Genomic DNA, 24,691 nt, shown 5'->3' on the forward strand with positions numbered 1-24,691 from the left:
TGAGTAAATGTGGACTATATGTGGATTGTGATGCTCAAATGCTCAAGGTGTCCACAAACTTTTGGCCATCCACTGTCTACTGTCTTTAGTCATAATATGATGGGAACAGAACAAATCTCTGCGTTTCTATTCATACAAATGTACTCAAATGACAGAACTACAGTGAATCACTGGGAAAACCCGGAGTGTATTAAAGCCCTGCGGGTGCAGTTCACTTTCGATCGGATCGTCCATTAGTGTGTGAGTTACGTGGCGTTGTTGTAAACCGTTCGTTACATAAACAACTGAGCCCAGCGGAGCATTTATAGTAAGTGTGCATTAAGGCGCCAGAGAGGCCCCTCGGAGAGGTCTTCCTCTTCTCCATCCAGCTGGAGTACATCACGAGCGATGTCGCCGCAGCCGATCCGCCTCAACAACCGCGTGCATTATAAACATTTAAGACGTTTTTACAAGGAGAGAATAATATAACGGAGCGCAGGGTTCGGCCTGTAACGAGGACGTTTTTAACCTCTCACGCTTCCCTTCCAGATCGATCTCCAGATATGGATAACTATTCAGAAGATGACGACGACAGCTACTCGTCAGAGCAGGAGGCCAGTGATGATGCAGTTCAGGCCCAAGTAAGAGTCGTCTGTCGTCGTTTCTCATCATTACAGTCTTTCAGAGCGATGCGTTCAAGCCGGAAGGGTCAGAACCAACCAGAATCAAAGATTCAACAATGGATCCAATTCAACTGCTAGTGTTGTATGTTCTGTAGCAGGTCCCCTGCTGCAATTTACCCAATTAAATGCATTTATATTAGGGATGTGTTAGGGATTAGATGAGATTTGCACCTCGATATTTCGATTTATTGCGCTGCAGTGCGACTTCCATTCAACACAATGCGATTCATGGGGAAAATATGATTCTGTGCAGTTCAATATGGTGCAGAAAGTTCTTTCTTTGGTTCAGACAAACAACAAATCAGCAATTTCCTTAAGTGCCTTCTGACCTTTAACGCACGACCTATTCACACACACACACACACACACACACACACACACACACACACACACACACACACACGCACACACACACGCCTTCGTAGTGCAATAAAAAAAAAAGATTAAATAAAACCAGACATTCTTTTTCTGTTGTGTCTGCAGGAAGTCACAGCTCTGCCTCTGCCATGTTAATCTCTATTCTATGTGACTCTCAGGACACGCCTCGGTCTCCGTAGTTGTGTTGTGATACGTCATGTTCATGTAGCAGCGATATCTACATATCACATATTGGTCACGTACTTAATAATAAAAGTATAGCGCATCGACTAATAATTGCATATAAATGAATAGTTTTGTACCGATGCAAATATGTTAAAAACGATGCAGCGGGATACAAATGCCAACTTGCACAATTTTTTCAATCGAAATACATTTTTTTAACATTCCTAATTTATGCAAATCATTTTGCTGACCAAAGCCTGAGTCTGGTGCCAGACATTAAATCAGAAAGGGAAATGTTTTTTATCTAATTTTTTTATTTATTTTTTTATTTACTTTCTCTGATCTAATTAACAATCACTGTATCACTTTGGCCATAAAAGCAGAAGGTCACTGGACAAATAAACTACATGAACAAAAGTGTGTGGACACCTGAGATCCACTCTTTATAATAAGTTCCACAAGATGTTGCAAAGATTCATTCAGCCACAAGGGTGTAAAATACCTGATGTAAGTGGGGTGAGGGGGTCTGGGGTGCAGTCAGAGTTCACATTCATCTTAATTAGTAGGGATGAGATCAGAGCTCTATAGCAGGAGATCTTCTACATCTTCCAACTCATGTAAAGTATATGATCATGGAGATCTCCTGTACAATTGTGTTCCAGTGTCCCAATACTTTTGTTCATATAGTGTATATATGTGTTTATTCTCCTGCTTTCGATTTTAGTTGTTTTTTATCCAGACTTTTTTATATATATATATATATATATATATATATATATATATATATATATATATATATATATATATATATATATATATATTTATGTAACTAAACCTACATTTTCCACCGTGGTCCACACAATCTGTTCCAGGACCTGTACGATGAGGACGACGAGGTCCAGCGAAAGCCAAAGAAAACCCGACGGAAAATGATCCGAACTACCTCTATAACTCGGGTGTGTATACTCGGCTCCAGAACAGAGCATCTTCACATCAAGCTGCTATTGCGTTCTAGTAACCTCATAGCACCAGCAAACGATTGTGGAATGAATACAGGTCACAGGGACTTCAATAAAAGATATCGGACATGACGACGACGATGAGTGCGCAAGTAAACGTTTCTGTCCTTTTTTTTTATGTTGGTTTTACAATCTGGTCCGTTTTTTTTTTTTATATCATCTGAACCAACAGAATAGGAATCGAACCACAAACAGAGCTGTAATGTTCAGTTTCGTAGCGGAAATCAGTTCCGGTGGCGTTTCGTTGGCAGGGGTTGTGGTCCAGTTGGTCACAGTGGTAAAAACGCTTAGATGACAGACGATTGTTTTAAAGAAGACAAACCGGAGCCTTCCAGTCCCTCGTTGAAGGTCGGAGCTGGCCGCTTGCTCACTGTGGTTGTTGAGAAGGTCTGTGAAAAACACTGTACCACTAACGCAGCAGGAGCTAATACAATATTATTCACAAATATTTATGTATATGAAATGCACTATATAGACAAAAGTTTGTGGACATGAAAACGTGAGATTATGTGCTTTTTGGACATCTCATTCCACATTTAGTCCTCGTTTACTCTTAAAATACTGAGCTCCACTCCTCTGGGAAGATGTTCCTCTCGTTACGTGCTATGACCCCTCGCGAGTACCAAAAAACAGCGAGGTTTTGACTCTCTCCTTTTTCATGTACTGTTCTGTAAACTCAACAAAAGTTGTGAATTAGTTGTCATAAATGTTTTATTTACTACTTTAAATGAATAATACAGTAATAAAATAGTTGAAAAAAGATTTTTATTTTTTTATGTTGCTCGAACTTTCGAGTCGCTCGCAGCTTCTCGCCAACTATCAGATTTTTCACGAGTTACTGTTAGTCATGGCTCCAAATGAAAAGTCGCCAACTATCAAGGTCACAAGTGTCAAGGTCACGAGTATTGAGGTTCCACTGTATATATATATATATATATATATATATATATATATATATATATATATACATGCTACCACCCCCATGCTTCACAGTAGGGATGTGTTCTTGGGATGGTACTCATCATTCTTCTTCCTCCAAACATGTTTAGAGGAATTATGACCCAAAAGTTCTATTTTGGTCTCATCTGACCACATGACTTTCTCCCATGACTCCTCTGGATCATCCAAATGGTCATTGGCAAACTTAGGACGTGCCTGGACATGTGCTGGTTTAAGCAGGGAACCTTCCGTGCCATGCATGATTTCAAACCATGACGTCTTAGTGTATTACCAACAGTAACCTTGGAAACGGTGGTCCCAGCTCTTTTCAGGTCATTGACCAGCTCCTCCCATGTAGTTCTGGGCTGATTTCTCACCTTCCTTAGGATCATTGAGACCCCATGAGGTGAGATCTTGCATGGAGCCCCAGTCCGAGGGAGATTGACAGTCATGTTTAGCTTCTTCCATTTTCTAATGATTGCTCCAACAGTGGACCTTTTTTCACCAAGCTGCTTGGCAATTTCCCCGTAGCCCTTTCCAGCCTTGTGGAGGTGTACAATTTTGTCTCTAGTGTTTTTGGACATCTCTTTGGTCTTGGCCATGTTAGTAGTTGGATTCTTACTGATTGTATGGGGTGGACAGGTGTCTTTATGCAGCTAACGACCTCAAACAGGTGCATCTAATTTAGGATAATAAATGTAGTGGAGGTGGACATTTTAAAGGCAGACTAACAGGTCTTTGAGGGTCAGAATTTTAGCTGATAGACAGGTGTTCAAATACTTATTTGCAGCTGTATCATACAAATAAATAGTTTAAAAATCATATATTGTGATTTCTGGATTTTGTCTCTCACAGTGGACATGTACCTACGATGACAATTTCAGACCCTCCATGATTTCTAAGTGGGAGAACTTGCAAAATAGCAGAGTGTTCAAATACTTATTTTCCTCACTGTATATATATATATATATATATATATATATATATATAAAATTGCTTCGGCTTGATGTGTGTTGATATAATTTAGTGTTAAATGTGTTTCAAATAATCCAAGCATTTTTTCTTTTTCCTCCTCCAGCAACCGAATTTCAAGCAGAAGTTTGTTGCCCTTCTGAAGAGGTTCAAGGTTACAGATGAGGTGAGCACTTTTCTTCTCTCCTGAGCCCCACATACTGCAGAATGCAGGAAATTGCCACACCAGCCACAGCTTTTACGCAAACCTACGCAACGTTTTTTTTAATTATACGAACATGGAATAAAAAACGTGGCACTGGAGCATCAGACAGATAAAAAGAAAATAACCCAGGGACACGGGATCCTTGTGCATTATTAGAATTTAATCTAATAAGAGGAGCGTACGAGCAAAGCGGAAGATAAACGGCCTTAATATGAGTTCATGGTGGGAGTTAACGGTCTGTGTTCTTGCCTGATTCGGCTCCCAGAAGGACGCTGTTCTGAACGGTAGCCTGTGGACATGTGAACGCGTCTGCAATTTTGTTTTAAGGCTCGTGTAATCGGTTTGTTTTGTCATTTTCTCTAACGTTAACCACGTATCCTGGGCCGGTCGTGCGGGACATGACTCGGATACTTCATGCTACCGGAGTCTCAGCCATGAAGCTTTAGTACAACAGACCACTGTACGGTTTTATGGTCTTCAACATGGAAGATTGAGACATTTTATGCCAACCAATCAGAATAGTGCAGCTAGAGGTTTTCTGTAAGTGCATTCCGTGTATCATAAGCTGGCGGTTTTACCTCGTCAGGGAACAATGTGTCAGGTTACTGCTCACCTTCAGGCGAGGTCCAGATAATGACTTTATAATTCTATAAAGTTCTACACTGAGAGAAAATCGGAGGTCACCAAGCGTCATCATTATTATTTATTTTTTTTTTCATTATTATTATTATTATTATTATTATTATTGTTTACAGTAGTTAAAATAAATAAATTAATAATTTTTTTTTATATATAAATAATATGGATATAATTAAGCAAATAATAAATATTCCTATAATAATAAATAATAATAATAATTATTATTATGATTTTCATCATTATAAGAATATATATCATTTGCTTAAATTATTATAATTATATTATTACATTATTATAAATTATAAATTATTATTATTAATAATAATAATTCTTTGACCCCAGCTTCCTAATTTCACTGAAAGGAATTTCACTGTGCTGTAACGTACGTGTGACACGTATAATATACATTTATTTGTACGAACCAAAGTATTAGAACACGTGACTTTTTCAGCCATATGTGTTTCTTCGTATGAATTTAAATGTATTATTCATTTAAAGATAAGAATGTGAGCCTTGGTGGCACCTGAGCTCCGTGACAGACACCTGACTCTTTAATACGAACCGCCGAAACTGTCAAGGCGCACGCAATGTAATGGCCGTAATGGCCTTCCACCCGGCCCTGAGACGTTCATCAGCTATGAAATATGATTTTAATAACTCTGAATTTAATTGAAGACTCCAGACGGCACGTAGCTGCATTAATCAGTACCCAAATGCCACCTCTGTCGACGGTTATGGCTTTGTTTTTGCGTTCTGCGAGCTTGTTAGGGACAAGACTGATTACTGAAAGTGGAGCTGCGCGCATACGCGTACGTGTGTGTGTGTGTGTGTGTGTGTGTGTGTGTGTATGAGATCAGATCGAACAAATGGTTCAATTACAGGCTGCGAGCTCGATGGGGAAGTGCAGCAGCGTCTGGGCGTCCATCATGTGCAGTATAGCTGTGTTTATGTTTCTCAGGAAGCTAAGATGCGTGAAATATATGTGTGTGTGTGTGTGTGTGTGTGTGTGTGTGTGTGTGTGTGTGTGTGTGAGATAAAGGAAGTGAAAAGTCTCTAAAAACACGCAAAAATGTTCTCATTATTCATTACTTTATTACCAGGTGACCATTTGAACTTATAAAAGTAGCCCCAAATTTCAGGTTTTATAGAACATTTCCACCAAAACTATCAAATACACACGTCAAAAGTATTCACCCGCCTATTGCACTTGTATAAATGCTTCTTCCTTAAACTGTTTCAACAATGTCAGAGGCACTAGTTCTCTTGAATTAGGAAACCTGAACCCTGTCCCAGCTTCATGAAGATCTGCTTTACATGGATTGGATTCACTGATGGCAAAAGTACACACATATTTTCACTGAAGTAGAAGTGCAGATACTGATGTGTTAAAAGACTCTGGTAAAAGGTGAAGTTCTGACTGCACAAGTTTGGCCTCTGACGTGTACTTCAGTAAAAAGTAGTGATTATTACTACCTGTTTTAGTGTCACGCTGTAACTGGACCCCACATCATATTAATATATGGGCTGTTCAATTCAATTCATTTTTATTTGTATTGCGCTTTTAACAATGAACATTGTCTCAAAGCAGCTTTACACAGATAATGTGGTGATTAAAAGTAAATATGTTCTTTGTGAGTAAGTTTGTCCCTGATGAGCAACTGTGGTGAAGGAAAAACTCCCTGAGATGGCAAAGGAAGAAAAGTCTCCCCTTTACAGATTTAAACGATTGCTCTTATTTGTACGATTGGAAAAAGACTGATTTAAGTTTGTTTCGGCGCAATGGGGAAAAAATATCGCAAAACGCGCCGGTGCATTTGACGACCCCGGACGGTTCATTGTTTGTGCGCATCATGAGTGTGTATGTGTGTATATATATATATATATATATATATATATATATATATATATATATATATATATATATATATATATATGTGTGTGTGTGTGTGTGTGTGCATGTTTCTCAGAGGAACCACGTCATCCTTCACCCCTTCCGAGGTCATAATTGTTGTAATAAATCGAATAAATCGTACGTAGGGTCATTTTATTCATCGATTTCCTGCATTGTGAAGTGTATCGGTTCTGCTTTTGGTTTGCGAGGAACAGAACACCAGGTTATGCCCGTGTTACATCACCCCGTTGTTCAGACGGATTATTAACATCACGCCAGGTCGCGTTGTTTTTTTTTCACATTTTAAAAAATGCGAAAGGCACTCAAGCACGAAATGCCAAGTGCCGTAGGCAGTGTCAGAGGTGCAGAATGCTTTCCGTACGTTACGTGCTTTTCGGCGCTCACGCACAGACGCGTCCTTCTCATCCCTCGTCCTGCGATGGAAAGCTTTTTTGTATGCAAAACCAAATGCAAAATGAATCCCTTTTATCCTCATTGTTAGAATTAGTTACACAGCTCTGGGGCTGTTACACAACTTTAAGCATGCGTGTGTGTACGGGGTGGTATCAAAAAAGTGTGAAAACTCGCTCTGTTTACAAGAAAATAGTTTATTTATCGATGTTTACACACCAACACCTTCAAAATAGTCCCCTTGCACAGCAATACAGATCTGACGTCATCGCGCACGAGTTGCCATGCGGTTTCAACGTTTTTCGGGGGGCGAGCTTGTCGAGGGTCCTGATCTCTCGTCGTCTTCCAGTGATGTTTTTCCGCTCTTGAAGCGCGCGTGTCGCAGCGTCACCGTGTAACAAACGTATGTCACGTGAAACGTCTCTGTGGCAGATTTGTAACCGTGTCAGGCAGAGTCACATGTTTGCTTTTTGTTCTAAATTGCTAAATCATTATTCTCAAAACTTTTCGATACCACCTCATATGTGTGTGTTTCTGTGTGTGTGTTTGCTGTTTAAGGTTCTGGATTCGGACCCGGTGGATCAGACCCAGGAGGTAGAGGAGGATCTGGATCTGCTATACGACAGCCTGGAGGTGTACAACCAGAGCGACAGTGGGCCGGAGATGGAGGACAACGACAGTGTCCTCAGTACCCCTAAACCCAAGCTGAAGTAAGTTTTAAACTTGTTTTGATCGGCGCTTGGTGCATCTACTGATCACCAACATACAGTTCAGCGTCAGTTCAACATCAAGCAGAACATTTAGAGAGGAATTAATGATGAAGAAACTCCAGACTCGATCTCACCACAACACACGTGGGATTATTTGAATTTGAATTTGAATTAAATTTGTAGTAGTTTGAAGTAGTTGAAAAGGTTTTGAGTTCATGATCATTATAATAGAAATCAATCAGTGTTTGAGTCATTAATATCATTCTATTAATAGATCAGTGTGCTGAGAGTCACATTCGAGTCTTTTCACATAAACTGAGGTGATTAAGTAAAGAATCGTGATAAAAATGATAACAGGAACATTATAGTTATAATAAATCACTACTTTGGATACTTAAGTACATTTGAAGGCAAAAACTTTTGTACTTTTACTCAAGTGACAGTTTAAAGGGACACTTTTACTGAGTGGATCTACTTGAACTCAAATACATGATTTGTGCACTTCATCCACCACTGCGTATATACAATTAAAAGAGAAGGCATCAACACTCAGATGTTATTGTAGATGCTTTTATTAGAACGTCAAAATTACACCTTTTCTAATAAGAACAGAAAATATTTACTAGTTTTACATTTTAAAAACGTTTTTTTTGCTACTATGTTCTGAAAAGAAGTACCTCTTGATACCTCTTGCATTATTTCTAAGAACGTGGATATGTTGCGCGAGTTGTTAGCACTTTTAGAAGATGAGAGCAAATCATTACGAACAGACAAACTACAAGATTACTCATTTCCTGTGGTATTTTCAGTCTCTTTTAGATTTATTCTCCCAGCGTATGTCTGTGGAGACGAGTGTTTCATGGCACATGAACCAAAACCTGTGAATGAATGTGGGTTATTTATTCCAGAGATTTATTTGAAGTAAAGAAAAAGTAGTGCAGTAGTTACTGATTAGAAAATCAGGGGTTTAAGCCCTGGACCCTTGAGCATGGCTGCACTTCACCCTATCTCCCTCAAGGGGCGCTGTACCATGGCTGATCCCAGTTTCCTGAGAACCTGAGATAGGCGAGACCCTGGGGAAGTGATAGTGATATAGTGATTCAGGCTCTGGGTTACTGATCAGATATTTGATGGTTCAAGCATCAGTATCTCCAAGCTGCCACTGTAGGGCCCTTGAGCAAGACCCTTAACCCTGTGTGCTCTAGGGGCACTGTATCATGGCTGACCCTGACAGGAAGTGAAACCAGTTCCTTCATTTCTGTGTTTAAATATCAAATTCATGCTGTTGCTGATCTGCAGCTGTCTAAGTCATATCCTTCAAACTCATCCTTCAAAATCGTTCAGTTCGTTAACCTCATGACGTCTTCCAGGCCTTTCTTCGAGGGAATGTCGCACTCCAGCTCGCAGACCGAAATCGGAAGTTTGCACAGTCAGAGGAGTCAACCGAGAGAACAGAGTGCTGTAAGACCTCAATCACAGCCACACACACAATTCCTGCTACAGAGGAAGCCATCTCTGACCTCTCATACCCTGTGCTGTGTGTGTGTGTGTGTGTGTGTGTGTGTGTGTAGGGTGCCGACATGCTGGCTGTTGAAAAGGAGAGAGCAGCAGCTGGACGCTTCCAGGATGAGACGTCTGTGTCGGATATCACCGCGGTGGTCAGTGTCTGTCTCTCCTCTCTCTCTTTCACTCGCGACGCTGGTCTCGTTATCGTTGTGTTCAGTGAGATGGAATCAGACCCAGCGAGAGCTCTATTACACTTCGCTCGAGTGCTCTAGTGTATGTGTGTGTGTGTGTGTGTGTGTGTGTGTGTGTGTGTTTAGAATCAGTGTGTTAATGGCTGATGAAGCTGCTGCCTCATTGAGCCACGGCTTCACAGCAACTCCTGCTGAGACGATGAGGTACACATGCAGCTCATGTAAAAAAAGAACTATATATCAGCTCATGACTGTGAGGCCACGCCACCTTTATTAGGACTGACAGGAGAAGAAGACACACCTCCTTTATTGGGACTAGCAGACATCAAAGCCACGCCTTCTTTATTGGAAATTAAAGGAGCAGAGGCCATAGGACTTAACTGGGAATGATGATCACAGAAGCCACGCCTTTTTTATTGGGATTGACAGCAGCAGAGGACATGCCTCCTTTATTGCGATTGTTAAACAAAGAGGCCACACCTTCTTCAATGGTACTGACAGAAGAGGCCACACCTTTATTGGTACTGACAGGAGAAGAGGCCACACCTCCTTCATTGGTACTGACAGAAAAAGAGGCCACACCTCCTCATTGGTACTGACAGAAGAGGCCACACCTTTATTGGTACTGACAGGAGAAGAGGCCACACCTCCTTCATTGGTACTGACAGAAAAAGAGGCCACACCTCCTCATTGGTACTGACAGAAGAGGCCACACCTCCCTCATTGGTACTGACAGAAGAGGCCACACCTCCTTAATTGGTACCGACAGGAGTAGAGGCCCAAAATTCTTCATTGGAACTAGCAGACTCAGAAGCCACACCTTTTTTATTGGGACTGACAGGAGAAGAGGCCACACATCCTTTATTGGGACTGACAAGAGCAAAGGCCATAAGTCCTGTTCTGGGAGTTGACAAGCACAGAAGCCACACCTCCTTTATTGGAAGTGACACAACAGGAGGCCACGCCTTCTTTATTGGAATTGAAAGGAGCAGCGGCCATGCATAATTAATTGGGGCTGATTAAAGCATAGGCCACACCCACTTTATTGGAAGTGTCACGCACATAGGTCACACCTCTTTTATTGGGACTGACAATCACATAGGTCACGCCTCCTTTATTTAAAGTGATCTGCTAAGAGGCCATGCCTTCTTTATTGGGACTGATAGAAGTAGAGGCCACGCCTCCGTCGTTGTAAATGATCAAACAGGAAACCACACCTTCTTTATTGGGACTGATAGAAGCAGAGGCCACGCCTCCTTAATTGGGAGTGGAACTGTCACATGGAAGTCACGCCTCATTTATTATCTTTGGGACTAAGCGGTATGGTGTAAGAGGGAAACACGTGGCATGAACAGGATGTTGGTGTGATTGTGTGTGTGTGTGTGTGTGTGTGTGTGTGTGTGTGTGTGTGTGTGTGTGTGTGTGTGTGTGATGCTTCTTCTCCTGATTTCGATCTGTAAATCGTGCATCTAATACTGAGGTGAAAGCAGGGTGTGTTACTGCATGCTGACTTTCACTTACATATTCCTCTCTCTGTGGGTCTCACAGCCACACACCCACACACACACACACACACACACACACACACACATTCACGTGTAAAACCACCCCCTCAAGGACATCTGTGCTCGCAGGTTCTGATTTGTTTCCTATGGTCTAGCTCAGTGGCTGTTACCATGACAACCGTTGGATGTCTTGCCTGGTGTGACGTTGTTGTGTCTGCAGGAGGCGGCTGAGGAGGACGCAGGAGTGGGAGGAGCTCCAAGCCAACATGATGCCAACCTGAGCTGGGAGATGAGTGTCGAGAGACTGGCCAAGATCTGCAAAACCGAGTCCCAAAACATGATGTCACCCAGGTACAGTCACACCCACCCCCCTGTCTGTCTGTCTGTCTGTCTGTTTGTCTGTCTGTCTGTTTGTCTGTCTGTCTGTCTGTTTTTCTTTTATTTATTTATTTATTTATTTATTTATTTATTTATTTATTTGTTCTTTCTTTCTTTCTTTTTCTTTCTTTCTTTCTTCCTTTCTTTCTTGGTGTTGTGTTGTGTGTGAGTTGTTGTGTATTATGTATATATATATATGTGAGTTGTGTGTGAGTTGTTGTGTTATTATGTATATATATATATGTGTGTGAGTTATGTGTGAGTTGTTGTGTATTATGTATATATATATATATATATATATGTGAGTTGTGTGTGAGTTGTTGTGTTATGTATATCGTGTGTGAGTTGTGTGTGTGAGTTGTTGTGTATTATGTATATATATATATGTGTGAGTTATGTGTGAGTTGTTGTGTGTTATGTATATATATATATATATATGTGTGTGAGTTATGTGTGAGTTGTTGTGTATTATGTATATATATATATATGTGTGTGAGTTATTATGTGAGTTGTGTGTGAGTTGTTGTGTGTTATGTATATATATATATGTGTGTGAGTTATTATGTGAGTTGTGTGTGAGTTGTTGTGTGTTATGTATATCGTGTGTGAGTTTTGTGTGAGTTGTTGTGTGTTATGTATGTCGTGTGTGAGTTGTGTGTGAGTTGTTGTGTGTTATGTATGTCGTGTGAGTTGTGTGTGAGTTGTTGTGTTATGTATGTCGTGTGTGAGTTGTGTGTGAGTTGTCAATCTGTAATGAAGTGTTTATTAACACCTACAATGCTTATGAACTCTTCATTACAGATTGATGTTGTAGTGTTTGTGCGTCTCGTTTACGTTTGTGTGTTTGTGTTGGTGTTTGTGGAGTTTGTGCTGTGTCTCAGGTAGACTCAGGAGTGTTCCTCAGGAGAACCTGTGAATGTTTTTTCATCTTCTAACGAGCTCATTAGGAGCAGCAGTCCTCCACGTGGCAGCGAGGCATTGTGGAGTGTTTCAGACACTTCATTAGAAGTCATGAGTCATGTGGTGGCTCTCTGATGTTCCTCTGATGCTGGAGATGATTTTGGTCTCACTAATGCGCATGTTAGAAAGATTGGATTTTGTAATGAAATGCTTTTAGGAGAAGTGATTTGATTTAGAAGCTTCATGTCGATGTGCGTGAGGTTGAACAGTCAGACGTCAGACGCCCCCTGTGGACAGTGGACGGGGAGACGTGTGTCCTGCTCTGAAAGGGGAGAAACTCTCATTTTTAGTCTGTTTGTTTTACAGAGCCTTTGACAAACAGATCGCTGGAGCATGAAATTACAGCGTTAACTGATATTTCTCTTCATTCAAATGTTTCTCAACAATCTATTAATGTTTCTGATAAACATGATGGAAACTGGTGCAAATAAAATCCTGTGAAACAAAAATCCTGACAAAATATGAGTGAAGGAAGACGTACTGTTTACATCTCAAACGAGTGTGTAGCAGCAATTAGATAGATAGATAGATAGATAGATAGATAGATAGATAGATAGATAGATAGATAGATAGATAGATAGATAGATAGATAGTTGGATGGATGGATGGATGGATGGATGGATGAATAGATGGACAGATGGGTGGCTGAATGAATAGATGAATGGATAAATAGATGGATGGACGGATGGGCAGCTGGATGAATAGATTGATGGACGAATAGATGGTTGAATAGATGGACGTATGGGTGGCTGGATGAATAGATGGTTGGATGAATAGATAAATGGATGAATGGATGGACGGATGAGTAAGTGCATTCTCAAAACAATGTGAACGAACAGCACAATACATTGGATTTCTTGCAAAAGCCTGTTTTTTTCTCAAAATCCTTAGTACTTCTCTTAAAAGTAAGTATTTGTGTAAATGATCATATCATTACCATCAAAATAACAAGTCCTTTTATCATTGTTTACGAACAAGATAGTCAAACTGTTTAGTCATTTTTTTAATATGACTGCTTTATTTTAGTATTTTCTGATGTAAACTATCTTTTGGACTACAAGTATTGAAAATGCACGAGGCTGAATTGCCAACTCTGAATTTCAACAGCACAAATGTACACATTACTGTATGTGGGATGTTGATTGTAAGAGACTGGACAGGATTCACACTTTTTTATTTTTCTTTACTAGTGGACTGACTGAAAATTACAATACACTGTCATTGTGATAGAAAATAAAAAGACACAAGTTAAAATTTCAAAAGGTAAACATAGGAAACACTTTTTAGGCAGAACTGCACATGCTGCACTATACAGTGTAATCTGTCTCTACCCCCTGACGTCCCGGTCTGTCGGGCCTCAGATTTTCATCCACATCACAACAGATATCACCCCCTGCAATACCATTGTGAGGACATGATTGACAACATGGTCCACAATAGTGGCTCTAATTTCATCTGAAATGTGTCTCTGTCTCTGGCCTCGTCTTCCTCTTCCTCTATTTTGCCTCCTGACCCTTCCAGCATGCATCCTTATTCCTGGCTCTCGACCATGTTCATTTCCTAGCTGTTCATCCATTTTCAACAATTGTAAATCTGTGTTTTTCTCGTTTTATATGCACTCGCCAATTACAGTAAAGGTTCAAGAGATTCAGCCTTGACCTATTTTAGATAACTAGTTGATTATTGGTTGATCTGAAAGTGAACACGCCCCTTCATTATTGACATTCAAGGTTCATCTGCACAATTCATCAATTCAAGACACATTTACCAAAAAAGTTTAATAAACCTGTAAAAAGAAAAAGAAAAAAGAAGAGCTGAACAAATTTTGACAACTGGTTTAACTATTTTGCATTGATTGACTTATGCAATGAACTTTGGGGGTTAAGACCATTCAGGTGAAACCAGTATAATACATTTTGTTTAACAAAAACATAAACAAATGATAATGAAGGAAAAAGCAGACACTTGTATACAATCGATTAAATTATGTACAAAAGCATTCGCAATTTGATCAAAGCAACAAGAAATGTTCTTATGATGAGCACAAATGACTAAATGATGTCGAGTTTGAACAAGTAGTTTTGAGAATTTCATTTCTGATCTGAGAAACGCTCCAAAGTGACTGAGAAAAACTGTAATAGATGGATGGATGAATAGATGGTTGGATGAATAAATTGATGGATGAATAGATGGATGGATGGGTGGCTGGATGAATAGATGGATGGATTAATAGATAGTTGGATGAACAGATGGATGGATGAATAGATAGATGGATGAATAGATGGTTGGATAAATAGATGGATGGATGAATGGATGGGTGGTTGGATGAATAGATGGATGGATTAATAGATGGTTGGATGAATAGATGGTTGAATGGATGGACGGATGGGTGGCTGGATGAATAGATGGATGGATTAATAGATGGTTGAATAGATGGATGTATGGGTGGCTGGATGAATAGATGGATGGATTAATAGATGGTTGGATGAATAGATAATGGATGGACGGATGGGTGGCTGGATATATAGATTGATGGACGAATAGATGGTTGGATGGATGGACGGATGGGTGGCTGGATGAATAGATGGTTGAATGATGGTTGCCATGACGAGGCTGGGGGAAACTTCTCTGTACTGGTTGGATGTTGAAGGATCACAGCTGAAATGCTGCGTCCCCTGTCTGTGTCCGCAGTAAGACAGACAGTAAGCTGCAGAGACGACCGCGCAGCACCTCTATGAAGGACAGACAGAGCTCCAAAACTCAGAGCGACAGAACGAGCAGCATCGACAGTGAAACCTCACCTGACTCCAGACTCACTGTGCAGGTAAACACTGCTGCAGATACCACATCTGTATTCATACTAGATAGATAGATAGATAGATAGATAGATAGATAGATAGATAGATAGATAGATAGATAGATAGATAGATAGATAGATAGATAGATAGATAGATAGATAGATAGATAGATAGATAGATAGATAGATAGATAGATAGATAGATAGATAGAAATGTATACAGTCAATAGATAGATAGATAGATAGATAGATAGATAGATAGATAGATAGATAGATAGATAGATAGATAGATAGATAGATAGAAAGAAAGAAATGTATACAGGCGATAGATAGATAGATAGATAGATAGATAGATAGATAGATAGATAGATAGATAGATAGATAGATAGATAGATAGATGAATAGATAGATAGAAAGAAAGAAATGTATACAGGCGATAGATAGATAGATAGATGATAGATAGATAGATAGATAGATAGATAGAGATAGATAGATAGAAAATGGATAACTGTGGTATTAGATGAGTATATAGCGTCTGGTCATGCTGTTCCAGGTTCCCAGGAAGTGTGTGTACGATCAGCTCAATCAGATCCTCAACTCGGATGAGCAGCTGCCGGAGAGCATCATCCTCATCAACACTACCGACTGGCAGGGCCAGGTGTGTATCCGTCACCTGTGTGTGGAAGTGTGGGAACATCTGTCACAGTGGGTTATTATATGTCACCTATATATGATATGACTGTGTGTGTGTGTGTGTGTGTGTGTGTGTGTGTGTGTGTGTGTGTGTGTGAGTGTTAGGGAGCAGGTGGTGTTCTCTGTGTGCTTTCTAGCCCCTGCTGTAAATCTCTTCCTGCTCCTCAGCGCACTGCACCTCCATTACTGCCATGCCGAGGACACCTACGTTTAAAGTCTAATAATTGACGTCCTTCTGGGTTTTTTGGAGCTGCCATCTGTTCCCAGCTCACCCCCCACCCCCTCACCCCTTAAAGGTTTCTCATGGAAATTTTCTCTTCATTTAAACTAGAAGATCTGAATCTGTGCACAAAGCCAGCTGCAGGAAGATATGTCTTGTCCAGACAGTTCATTTCTACAAATGTTCAGCTGGAACACTTCTCCGTGCCTCTTGTAACAACCTGCCAAATTTGTTCTTCACTAGCTGGAGATTTATTTTTTCATTCTTGTGATGCAGTTCATCTCAGAGCAGTTCAGTAGGATTGAGGTGTGGTGACTGGGCAGGTGGTTCCATGATAGATATCACTCCAGACGACCGTCTGCTTTCTAAATAACACTTACAGAACTCAGACGTGCGCTTCGGCTCATCGTCTCGTCGTACGATGAAGACGGTTCCAACGAGACACAGTCCAGACGGAACTTCACGGTGATGAAGTACAGAATACTGTCGCCGTGTTGAATCAGGATTCCTTTCACTTTTCAGAACCTTCACTGCTAAAAAAAACAACCCCAAAACATTGAGTCTGATCACATCTTCTCCCTTTCTCCGTCTTACTCCGCTCTTCTGTTTGAGACAAATATCTCACATTTGGACACCAGAGAACTTTCATTCACTGTCCAATACTTGTGTATTTTAATTTGTTGCATAGATTGTTCTGTCTCCAGGAAAAACTTCTCAACTGTAGCCTTAAATCAAATGACCTTAAAAAAAACAGATTGAGAATTTCTCTCAATCTCTCTCATCTTCTGTCTTCGCTTTTTCTCTCTGCTTTGCTTTCTGCAGTATCTGAACGAGATCCTCCACGAGCACAAGCAGCCCATCGTCTCAACCATCTCTGCTGCAGATGTCCAGGCAGCCTTCAACACCATCGTCACCAGAATCCAGAGATTGTAAGTGTCCGATTTTTTTCCACCTTGCTACAAAACCCTCATCCTGATCACCAGATTTCCTGAGCACCCATGCATAGCAACTGTTGCTAAGCACCGTGGAGAAGCTCTGAAGTACATTACCCAAGAGAATGTTTCAATCGAGGTTTCTAAGATCTCCATTTCTCCTCAGCTGCAACTGCAACGCACAAACGCCTCCCACCATCAAGGTGGCTGTGGCCGGAGACCAGAGTTACCTAAGCACTGTGCTGAGGTGCTTCGTGGAACAGCTGGCGAACAAGACGCCTGATTGGCTGAGCTACATCCGCTTCCTGGTCATTCCTGTCGGTACGTCCTGTACACTTCCACATGAGGGAAATTTCCTGGATTCGTGTGTCTGTTTTGATTGCATTGATGTTGTTTTCTCCTGCCGTTCAGGTTGCCACCCTGTGGCGAAGTACATTTCGTCATTTGATAATAAGTTCAGCAGCATTTTCATGGACGCTGCCTGGAGAGACGTGTTTGGGAGGTTGGAGGCCCCAACATCAGGTTCGTTTTGTTTGTTTTTTTCTGAGCCTTAAAATGAATTCTGTGTGAATTTTTCATTTCCTAGAATACAACCCATATAAACGCTGATTGGGCATAGGGTTGCAAATTCCCAGGACCTTTGAAGACCGGAAATTTTCCATGGGAATTAATATTAAAAATCTGAAAATTTGCTAAAATTGCAGGTTAGTCTATAACATGGAACTTTTGGTTACACAAACACATTGAATGCAATTTCAGTAGAATTCCTACCTGCACATTCATCAATCACATGCACACTTACTAGGCCACGCCCCCTACATACACCGTGCGTTTCTTCATATCATAACACGCATCATTTCTCAAACCCTGCATGCAAAATAACTTCACAAAATGAGTTTTCACGTAAAACTAATACTAACAATTAAATCAAAGTAAATTTTCCCAAATTTGTAATAATTTGCATTTATGTCAGTTAATGACCAAACAAAATGTATATTTATGTTTGTATATGATACAGTTTATATAAATTTCCCCAAATTTCTAATTAATTCCCCCTAAATTCCTGATATGTTTTCGCATATTCCCCAAAATTCCCAGATAAAGTTACCGGAAAGTTTCCACCCCTTTTCAACCCTAATTGGCCGTAATACGAATAAGCAAGTGGGTGTGAAATCTAAAGCCCTGACCTACTATTTATTTATTAAACTGTAACACTGACCACTGCAGACCAGGAAACAGCCCACAAGAGCTGCAGTGTTGGAGACAGTCTGACCCAGTCGTCTAGACGTTACAATTTGTCAAACTTGTTTACTTACGCTTGCCCATTTTGGAAAAATTTTCATTTGGTGCCTAATGATTTTATCCACCCACTAACAGGGGCCATGATGAAGAGATCATCAGTAGATAGATAGATAGATAGATAGATAGATAGATAGATAGATAGATAGACAGACAGACAGACAGACAGACAGACAGACAGACAGACAGACAGACAGACAGACAGACAGACATGGAAGTCGACATAAAGGAAACGTGAACACAAGGACGTATGACGACTGGGTGTAGACGTTACATGAATGACCACACAGACACACATGGCTAGACGTGTGTGAAGAAGCCCAGCATGAGATGCTGTAGATCAAATATCAATATATTGATTGATGAATAATAAGTTGATCCCTGTTATGACGTATTGTTACCACAGGACACCTGTTTGATTAATTGGTAATCAGTTACACGAATGATATACGAATATTTACGTACGTTTGAGACGTTATTCACTTATTTGACTTCCATCTGAACAGACACCATAGATGTTGCCGGTCGAGTGTCTCAGTATCTGGCGGGAGCCAACATGTCCCATCACTTCCCCATCTCTGAGGCCATGCTTACCTACAAACAGAAAAGGTACTCACACTTGTGTGTGTGTGTGTGTTAGTAAAAAATAAACCAATGGTGTGGCATAAATATGCGTAAAGGCTTTACGTTGTTACTTCTCTTGTTAGAAATGTTCATGTGGTTAACGCAGAGTAGATACACACTGTGCGGCCAAAAGTACTGGGACACCTGAACTTTTTTCCAGCCAGATGTAGTTTTTCCTCAAACTGTTCCCACAAAGCTGAGGGCACACAATAAATAATGAAATTTTCCTTTCAATTGGACTACAAGAGCCAATCCTGTTTCAGCATGACAATTAGAGGTACCGAATAATGGAAATAATGCTAAATGAAATCATTATTATTATATTAATTGATAAATATAATTATATAATTGAGAAATTACAAACGATAAATATAATATTGTGCTCTCCGTGCAGCACATGTAACAACGAGCATCACGTGTTATCAGTGATTCGCCTCTAGAGGCCGCTCTCGTAATGGAAACAGACCGGAAAAACTATCTTTATGCATTTTTGCCGATTGCCTGAAAGTTCCAGCAACGGACTATCGGCGCCGATTCTTCGGCCCACCTCGCATGAAAATGCCTCTGTGCACAAAGCCATCTCCGTGAAGATATGCTTTCCATGGCTTAGAGCGAAAGCTCTCCTGACCGCACCCAGGCCTCCTCACCTCGCCACCATCAGTACCTGACTTTACTAACACCCTTGTGTCTGAATGAATCTTCACAAAATCTAGTGGAACATCTTCCCACAAAAGTGGAGCTCATTATAAGAGGAGACTGGATGTGGAACGGGCCGTTCTAAATGAAGTAGATTCCAATCTTATGCTCAGGTGTCCACAAACTTTTGGCCATACAGTGTATCTATGTGTATCAATATAACTGTGTTAAAAGGATTTCATCAAAATAATTAAAAATTCCTTTTAATGTCTATTAATTGATTCTGGTCTACATTTTTATTTATTATTATTTTTTTATTATTTATGTGCTTTTTTTATGTTTTTTGTTGCATTGAGAAGCAGCTCGGGACGTAAGCAGATGTGTAACGCTGTTCTGTTTGGGTTTCTTTCCTCCTTTTTATTTTTGTCTTTTGTTGCCACTCAAGGAAAAGAAGTTTGTATTTTGATTTTTACATCAGGTACATGATCATGTGTGGGTCGACGTTCTCAGTTTTGCCCCCTGTCGTGTCTAACCCGCTCATACTCGATGCGTCACGATGCTAATTTAAATTTGTGTGTGTGTGTGTGTGTGTGTGTGTGTGTGTGTGTGTGTCGGTCTGTTTCAGTCTGAATGAGTGCACTAAGGATTTTAACAGCATTTCTAACTAGATTAAGGAACACAACTGTATTTTTCATTGATCTCTATCGATGTTCAAACATTTAAATCGAGTTACAAACAAAGTGTCTGTAAACGTGTGGAAACTCGGTGTTTTATGGCTATTTTTGAATAGATCCATGCATGTTCCTTTAGTTTCTATGCAACAATCTTAGTCATTTTACAGTATTAATAACCAGAACAGTAGGTTTTGAATGAAATATACTTCGCTTTATCATCACCAGTTCCTGTTTATATTTGGAGAACATGGTTATTCAGTAAAGAATACCGAACGAACATGGCTACCATTCCACAATTCCGTCTAGACTTCGTCAAATCAGTTCCGATGAGCCGCAGTCCAGACGGAATTGCAGTCCACATTCATGTTCCCTTTGTTTCTACGCACTAATGAGTGGAAGTAAGTTCTGTGGCATCCAAATGGGACATTATTGTCTCCAACAGAAGAACTTGTGTAAGATGATGAACAGGAGAGAAGATGTGATCAGACTGATCAAAATGGTTTGAGGTTGTTCCGTACTTCAACACCGTAAAGTTCCGTCTGGACTGCGGCTCAGTGGAAGCGACGTCACCGTACGACAAAACGATGAGCCGAAGCGTACGTCTGAGTTCTGTAAGTGTTATTTAGAGAGCAGACGGTCGTCTGGAGTGATATCTATCATGGAACCACCTGCCCAGTCTGAACTGCTCTGGAATGAACTGCATCACAAGGAAGGAAAAAAGAAATCAATCAATCAATTAATCTCCAACTTTGACAAGTTTTCCAAGAGGCACGGCGAAGTATTACAGAAAAAGGAAGTGTCCGGATGCCGAGAGCGTGTAAAGCTGTTCTTCATGCTGAGGGAGGATTTTAAAATAAAAATAAAGCGGAACATTTATAGATTTGTTTGGTCAAATGAAACCTCATTCCGCTACATTACTTGAGTTTGTTGCATAGAAGAAAAAAAAAGAACATGTATGTGTCTCTCAAAAACTATAAAAGGTGTTTCCAAGCTTTTTACAGGTAAAAGATTCATAATGGCGAGGGTTTTTTTTTTGCTTTATTCGTTCGTTTTTAAACATTTTTTTAGTTTTTAGATATTTGTTTTCGTTCTCTAGACATGGACATGCCTGTGATTGGCTACTATAGAAAGCATGTTCATGTTAAAATGGCTGAATGGCGGCCATTTTTCTCCCTGTACCTTTCGGCACCGAATACTTTGGAGTCCACATCTGGATTGTGGTGTGACAGTTGACGAAGCGGGTTCTATTGCGTCTGTAGAGTATGTAAATGGATCACGGCGTCTGCTAAATATACAGTGTGCGATATGAGGTGGTATCAAAAGGTTCCGAGATTCGTTTTGTAACACGCCAACAGATGGCAGCACAAGGCTGCACGCACAGTCACAGGAAGCACCGACCTTCTTAAGTTGCTGTGCAACCGGTGCTATTTTGCCCACATGCACACCTTGTCACCGAGCTCCTCCTCGCACACAACATGATCTCACTTCCGCACCCACCCTTCGCTCCTGTGGAGATTCAGCTCAAAGCCCTTTTGACACCGTTCTCGATACTTTTTGTTACCACCTTGTATGCTCACCGGACCTGTCAGAATCCTAGAAGCTGAATTTTGAACAACTGCCAAATTGTTTAAAAGTAAATTTGATATAATTGTTTGCATAAAAATTGTGACTATATAATTACACCCATCATATAAATAATTATTAGGGTCTTAGTTTCTTAGCTTGAAAGACTGGTCTAAACGGGCCTGTGTGTCTTTAGGAAAAGGACAAAAACATAAAGCGGAAAAGGTCACACTGGCAATTACTAGCTCACGTACAGGAGAATATAAAGAGAGAAGGATATCGGAAAACGAAAACGGAGAAGGGGGAGGGGGGGTATTAAAAATCGTATAAAACGCACGAGAGAATGACACGAACGTTGATTTAGAGAGAGAATAATGAAAAGCGTAGTAAGGTGACTTTCGCTTCTTTAAACGTGGATCTCTGCCAGAGGACATGTGCCTCTAAACGTGTCCTCTAAACACACACACAATCCGAATCATGTTTAGACACATGAACATTAAATTAAAAATACTCTATCACAGCATGCTTGCTGTACCTCAGGAATCATCCGCCTGAAAAATCCCCAGTCATCATCCGCCAGTGTACTTTTGCACCGACACTTTCTTCATCCTCATTCCGGGTTCAGACATCAGCTTCGTAGGCGAGAAGGTCTTTCTATAATCGGAGATGGTCAGAAGGAAACGGTGTATAGCATGAACCCTGTGTTCCAATACTGTTTCGTCTCATCAGCAGCAGCAGCAGCATTGTCACACACAAAGCTAATTGATGAACATTTCATCATTTTTTTATCAGAAATGTATATGCACATGGTAGAAATGTGCTGACATGTAGAAAAATGCGTGGATAATCGTACAGGTGGTCCCCGACTTACAATGGCTTACAAAGAGTGGTGATCAGTATGGGGTAGTTTACTGTCATTTATTACAGCACATTTAGCAAAACAGAGCAATTTACACTTCTATAGTGTATAAAAGAGACAATAAAAGAGACACAAGAACTAAAATTAGGCTTTGAAACACTAAAAGCACGGAAAAAGTATCCGTCTAACACCGAGACCGCTGAACTCCAGGGTCAGGGTCCTCTGACCGCTGGCTCGAGTAAGGCATCTCACAAGGCGGACATCCTGACAGCATCGCAACACATCGAACGAAAATTTAAATGGCGCACAAAAAGGCAAACATTATTACAATTTCAACATGTCGTCATTGTCAACGTTTTTGTAAAATCGAAAACTCGAACCGTCGTAACTCGGGGACCGTCTGTATTTCCATTCCGGAATTTATTAACTGAGTGGCCGCATAATTTAATAATAAACATATTGATAAAGCGCCATTTTTTTAAGTATCTCTAATTGGGACACCTACTGTATATTTGGACAAAAGTATTGGGACACCTGACTTTCCTTTGATGTTACCACAAAGTCAAAGGCACACAATTTCATCGAACATTTTTGGATGTGGTAGAATGAAATTAGAATTAAAACTAGAAGATCTAGAGACTCAAACCTGCTCCAGCACAACAGTGCACAAAACCAGCTACTTGAAGATCTGCTTGACGTGGTCTGAAGTAGATCTCCTGCTATAGAGGTCTGACCTCAACCCTGTTGCACGTAATGAATGTGAACGCTGACTGCACCCCAGACCTTCTCAATTTAACGCCCTTGTGGCTGAATGAATCTCCACAAATCTCCACAAAATCATTTGGAACATGTTCTCAGAAGCGTGGAGGTTATTATAAGAGCAAATGGTGACTCAATGTGGATGTTCAGGTGGTCACAAACTTTTGTCCAGAGGTTTTCACACAAACATTTGTAGCAGTTTGGAAATTTGATCATCGATTCAAGTTCAGGACGCCGTTCTGTCCATCCATTTCCACAACAGTATTGGAGTACAGGGTATTAGTGAAATCCTCACACACTGCCGTCCACTGCCTTACACTGCACCTGACTGGTGGAGGTTGTAAGCAGCATCAACTCATGAACTCCATGGCATGACCCCACGCTTCCGCACAGCACCCTGCCACCAGGAGGTGGCGCCATGCCTTTGTCACTGTGCCAGACATGACTCGTTTCTCACACCTGGACACCCAAGCACACATCCACCCAGCCACTCACTGACTCGCTAACGTCAGACCCATATGTGCGTCTGAGCTCAACGTTCTAACACTGATCTCCTCACTGTTCTCTTCACCACACAGCCCCGATGAGGACTCGTGCCAGAAGTTTGTGCCGTTCATTGGGGTAAGCGGACTGATGAACCTTTGTACATAAACTTTGCAGATGTCTTTCTGTTCAGGAGGATGAAACTGTATCATGTTTTGTTTTGTTTTTCCAGCTGGTCAAAGTAGGCATCGTTGAGCACAACTTGTCCACGTCAGGTACGAGCCTCTGCATTGACATACCACAAACAGTGCATCATTCCATCCACAGTGAAGCATGGTGGTGGTAGTGGCGAGTCACCCCTGACCTCTTGGTTGCTTTCTCTGATTAATACCCTCCTGTTTTCTATGGAACAGGAGGGTATTAATCAGAGGGAATCAGTGGAAGCTCAGTGGTTGAGGCATTGCTTTCTGGATCGGAAGGTCATAAGTTCAAATCCCAGCACCCCCAAACTGCCACTGTTGGGCCCTTGAGCCCTTTACATTCATATCTGGTGGATACCTTTATCCAGAGCAACTTACAAGTATCTTATTCATACAAGTGAGTAAGGTAATGGTTAAGGGC

At 40.7% G+C, this 24,691-nt stretch overlaps 1 protein-coding gene across 2 annotated transcripts in view; it reads left to right on the top strand.

The window, feature by feature from the left end:
- The window catches only part of si:ch211-126j24.1 (phosphofurin acidic cluster sorting protein 2), a 71,423-nt gene that overhangs the window by 38,086 nt on the left and 8,646 nt on the right, over positions 1-24,691 (top strand). Inside the window, exons 6-21 of one of the 2 annotated variants that reach the window (XM_046857175.1) lie at positions 529-620; positions 2,078-2,161; positions 4,242-4,301; positions 7,840-7,991; positions 9,362-9,452; positions 9,563-9,649; positions 11,414-11,544; positions 15,223-15,355; positions 15,882-15,986; positions 17,064-17,170; positions 17,340-17,494; positions 17,585-17,695; positions 18,979-19,081; positions 20,178-20,210; positions 24,166-24,208; positions 24,303-24,345. In XM_046857175.1, coding sequence (XP_046713131.1) covers positions 529-620; positions 2,078-2,161; positions 4,242-4,301; positions 7,840-7,991; positions 9,362-9,452; positions 9,563-9,649; positions 11,414-11,544; positions 15,223-15,355; positions 15,882-15,986; positions 17,064-17,170; positions 17,340-17,494; positions 17,585-17,695; positions 18,979-19,081; positions 20,178-20,210; positions 24,166-24,208; positions 24,303-24,345 — 1,530 coding nt within the window. The remainder of the gene's footprint in view (positions 1-528; positions 621-2,077; positions 2,162-4,241; positions 4,302-7,839; positions 7,992-9,361; positions 9,453-9,562; positions 9,650-11,413; positions 11,545-15,222; positions 15,356-15,881; positions 15,987-17,063; positions 17,171-17,339; positions 17,495-17,584; positions 17,696-18,978; positions 19,082-20,177; positions 20,211-24,165; positions 24,209-24,302; positions 24,346-24,691) is intronic. The other variant, XM_046857176.1, reaches the window with a different exon arrangement.

The sequence above is a fragment of the Silurus meridionalis genome, chromosome 9 (assembly GCF_014805685.1).
Source record: "Silurus meridionalis isolate SWU-2019-XX chromosome 9, ASM1480568v1, whole genome shotgun sequence".
NCBI lineage: Eukaryota > Metazoa > Chordata > Actinopteri > Siluriformes > Siluridae > Silurus > Silurus meridionalis.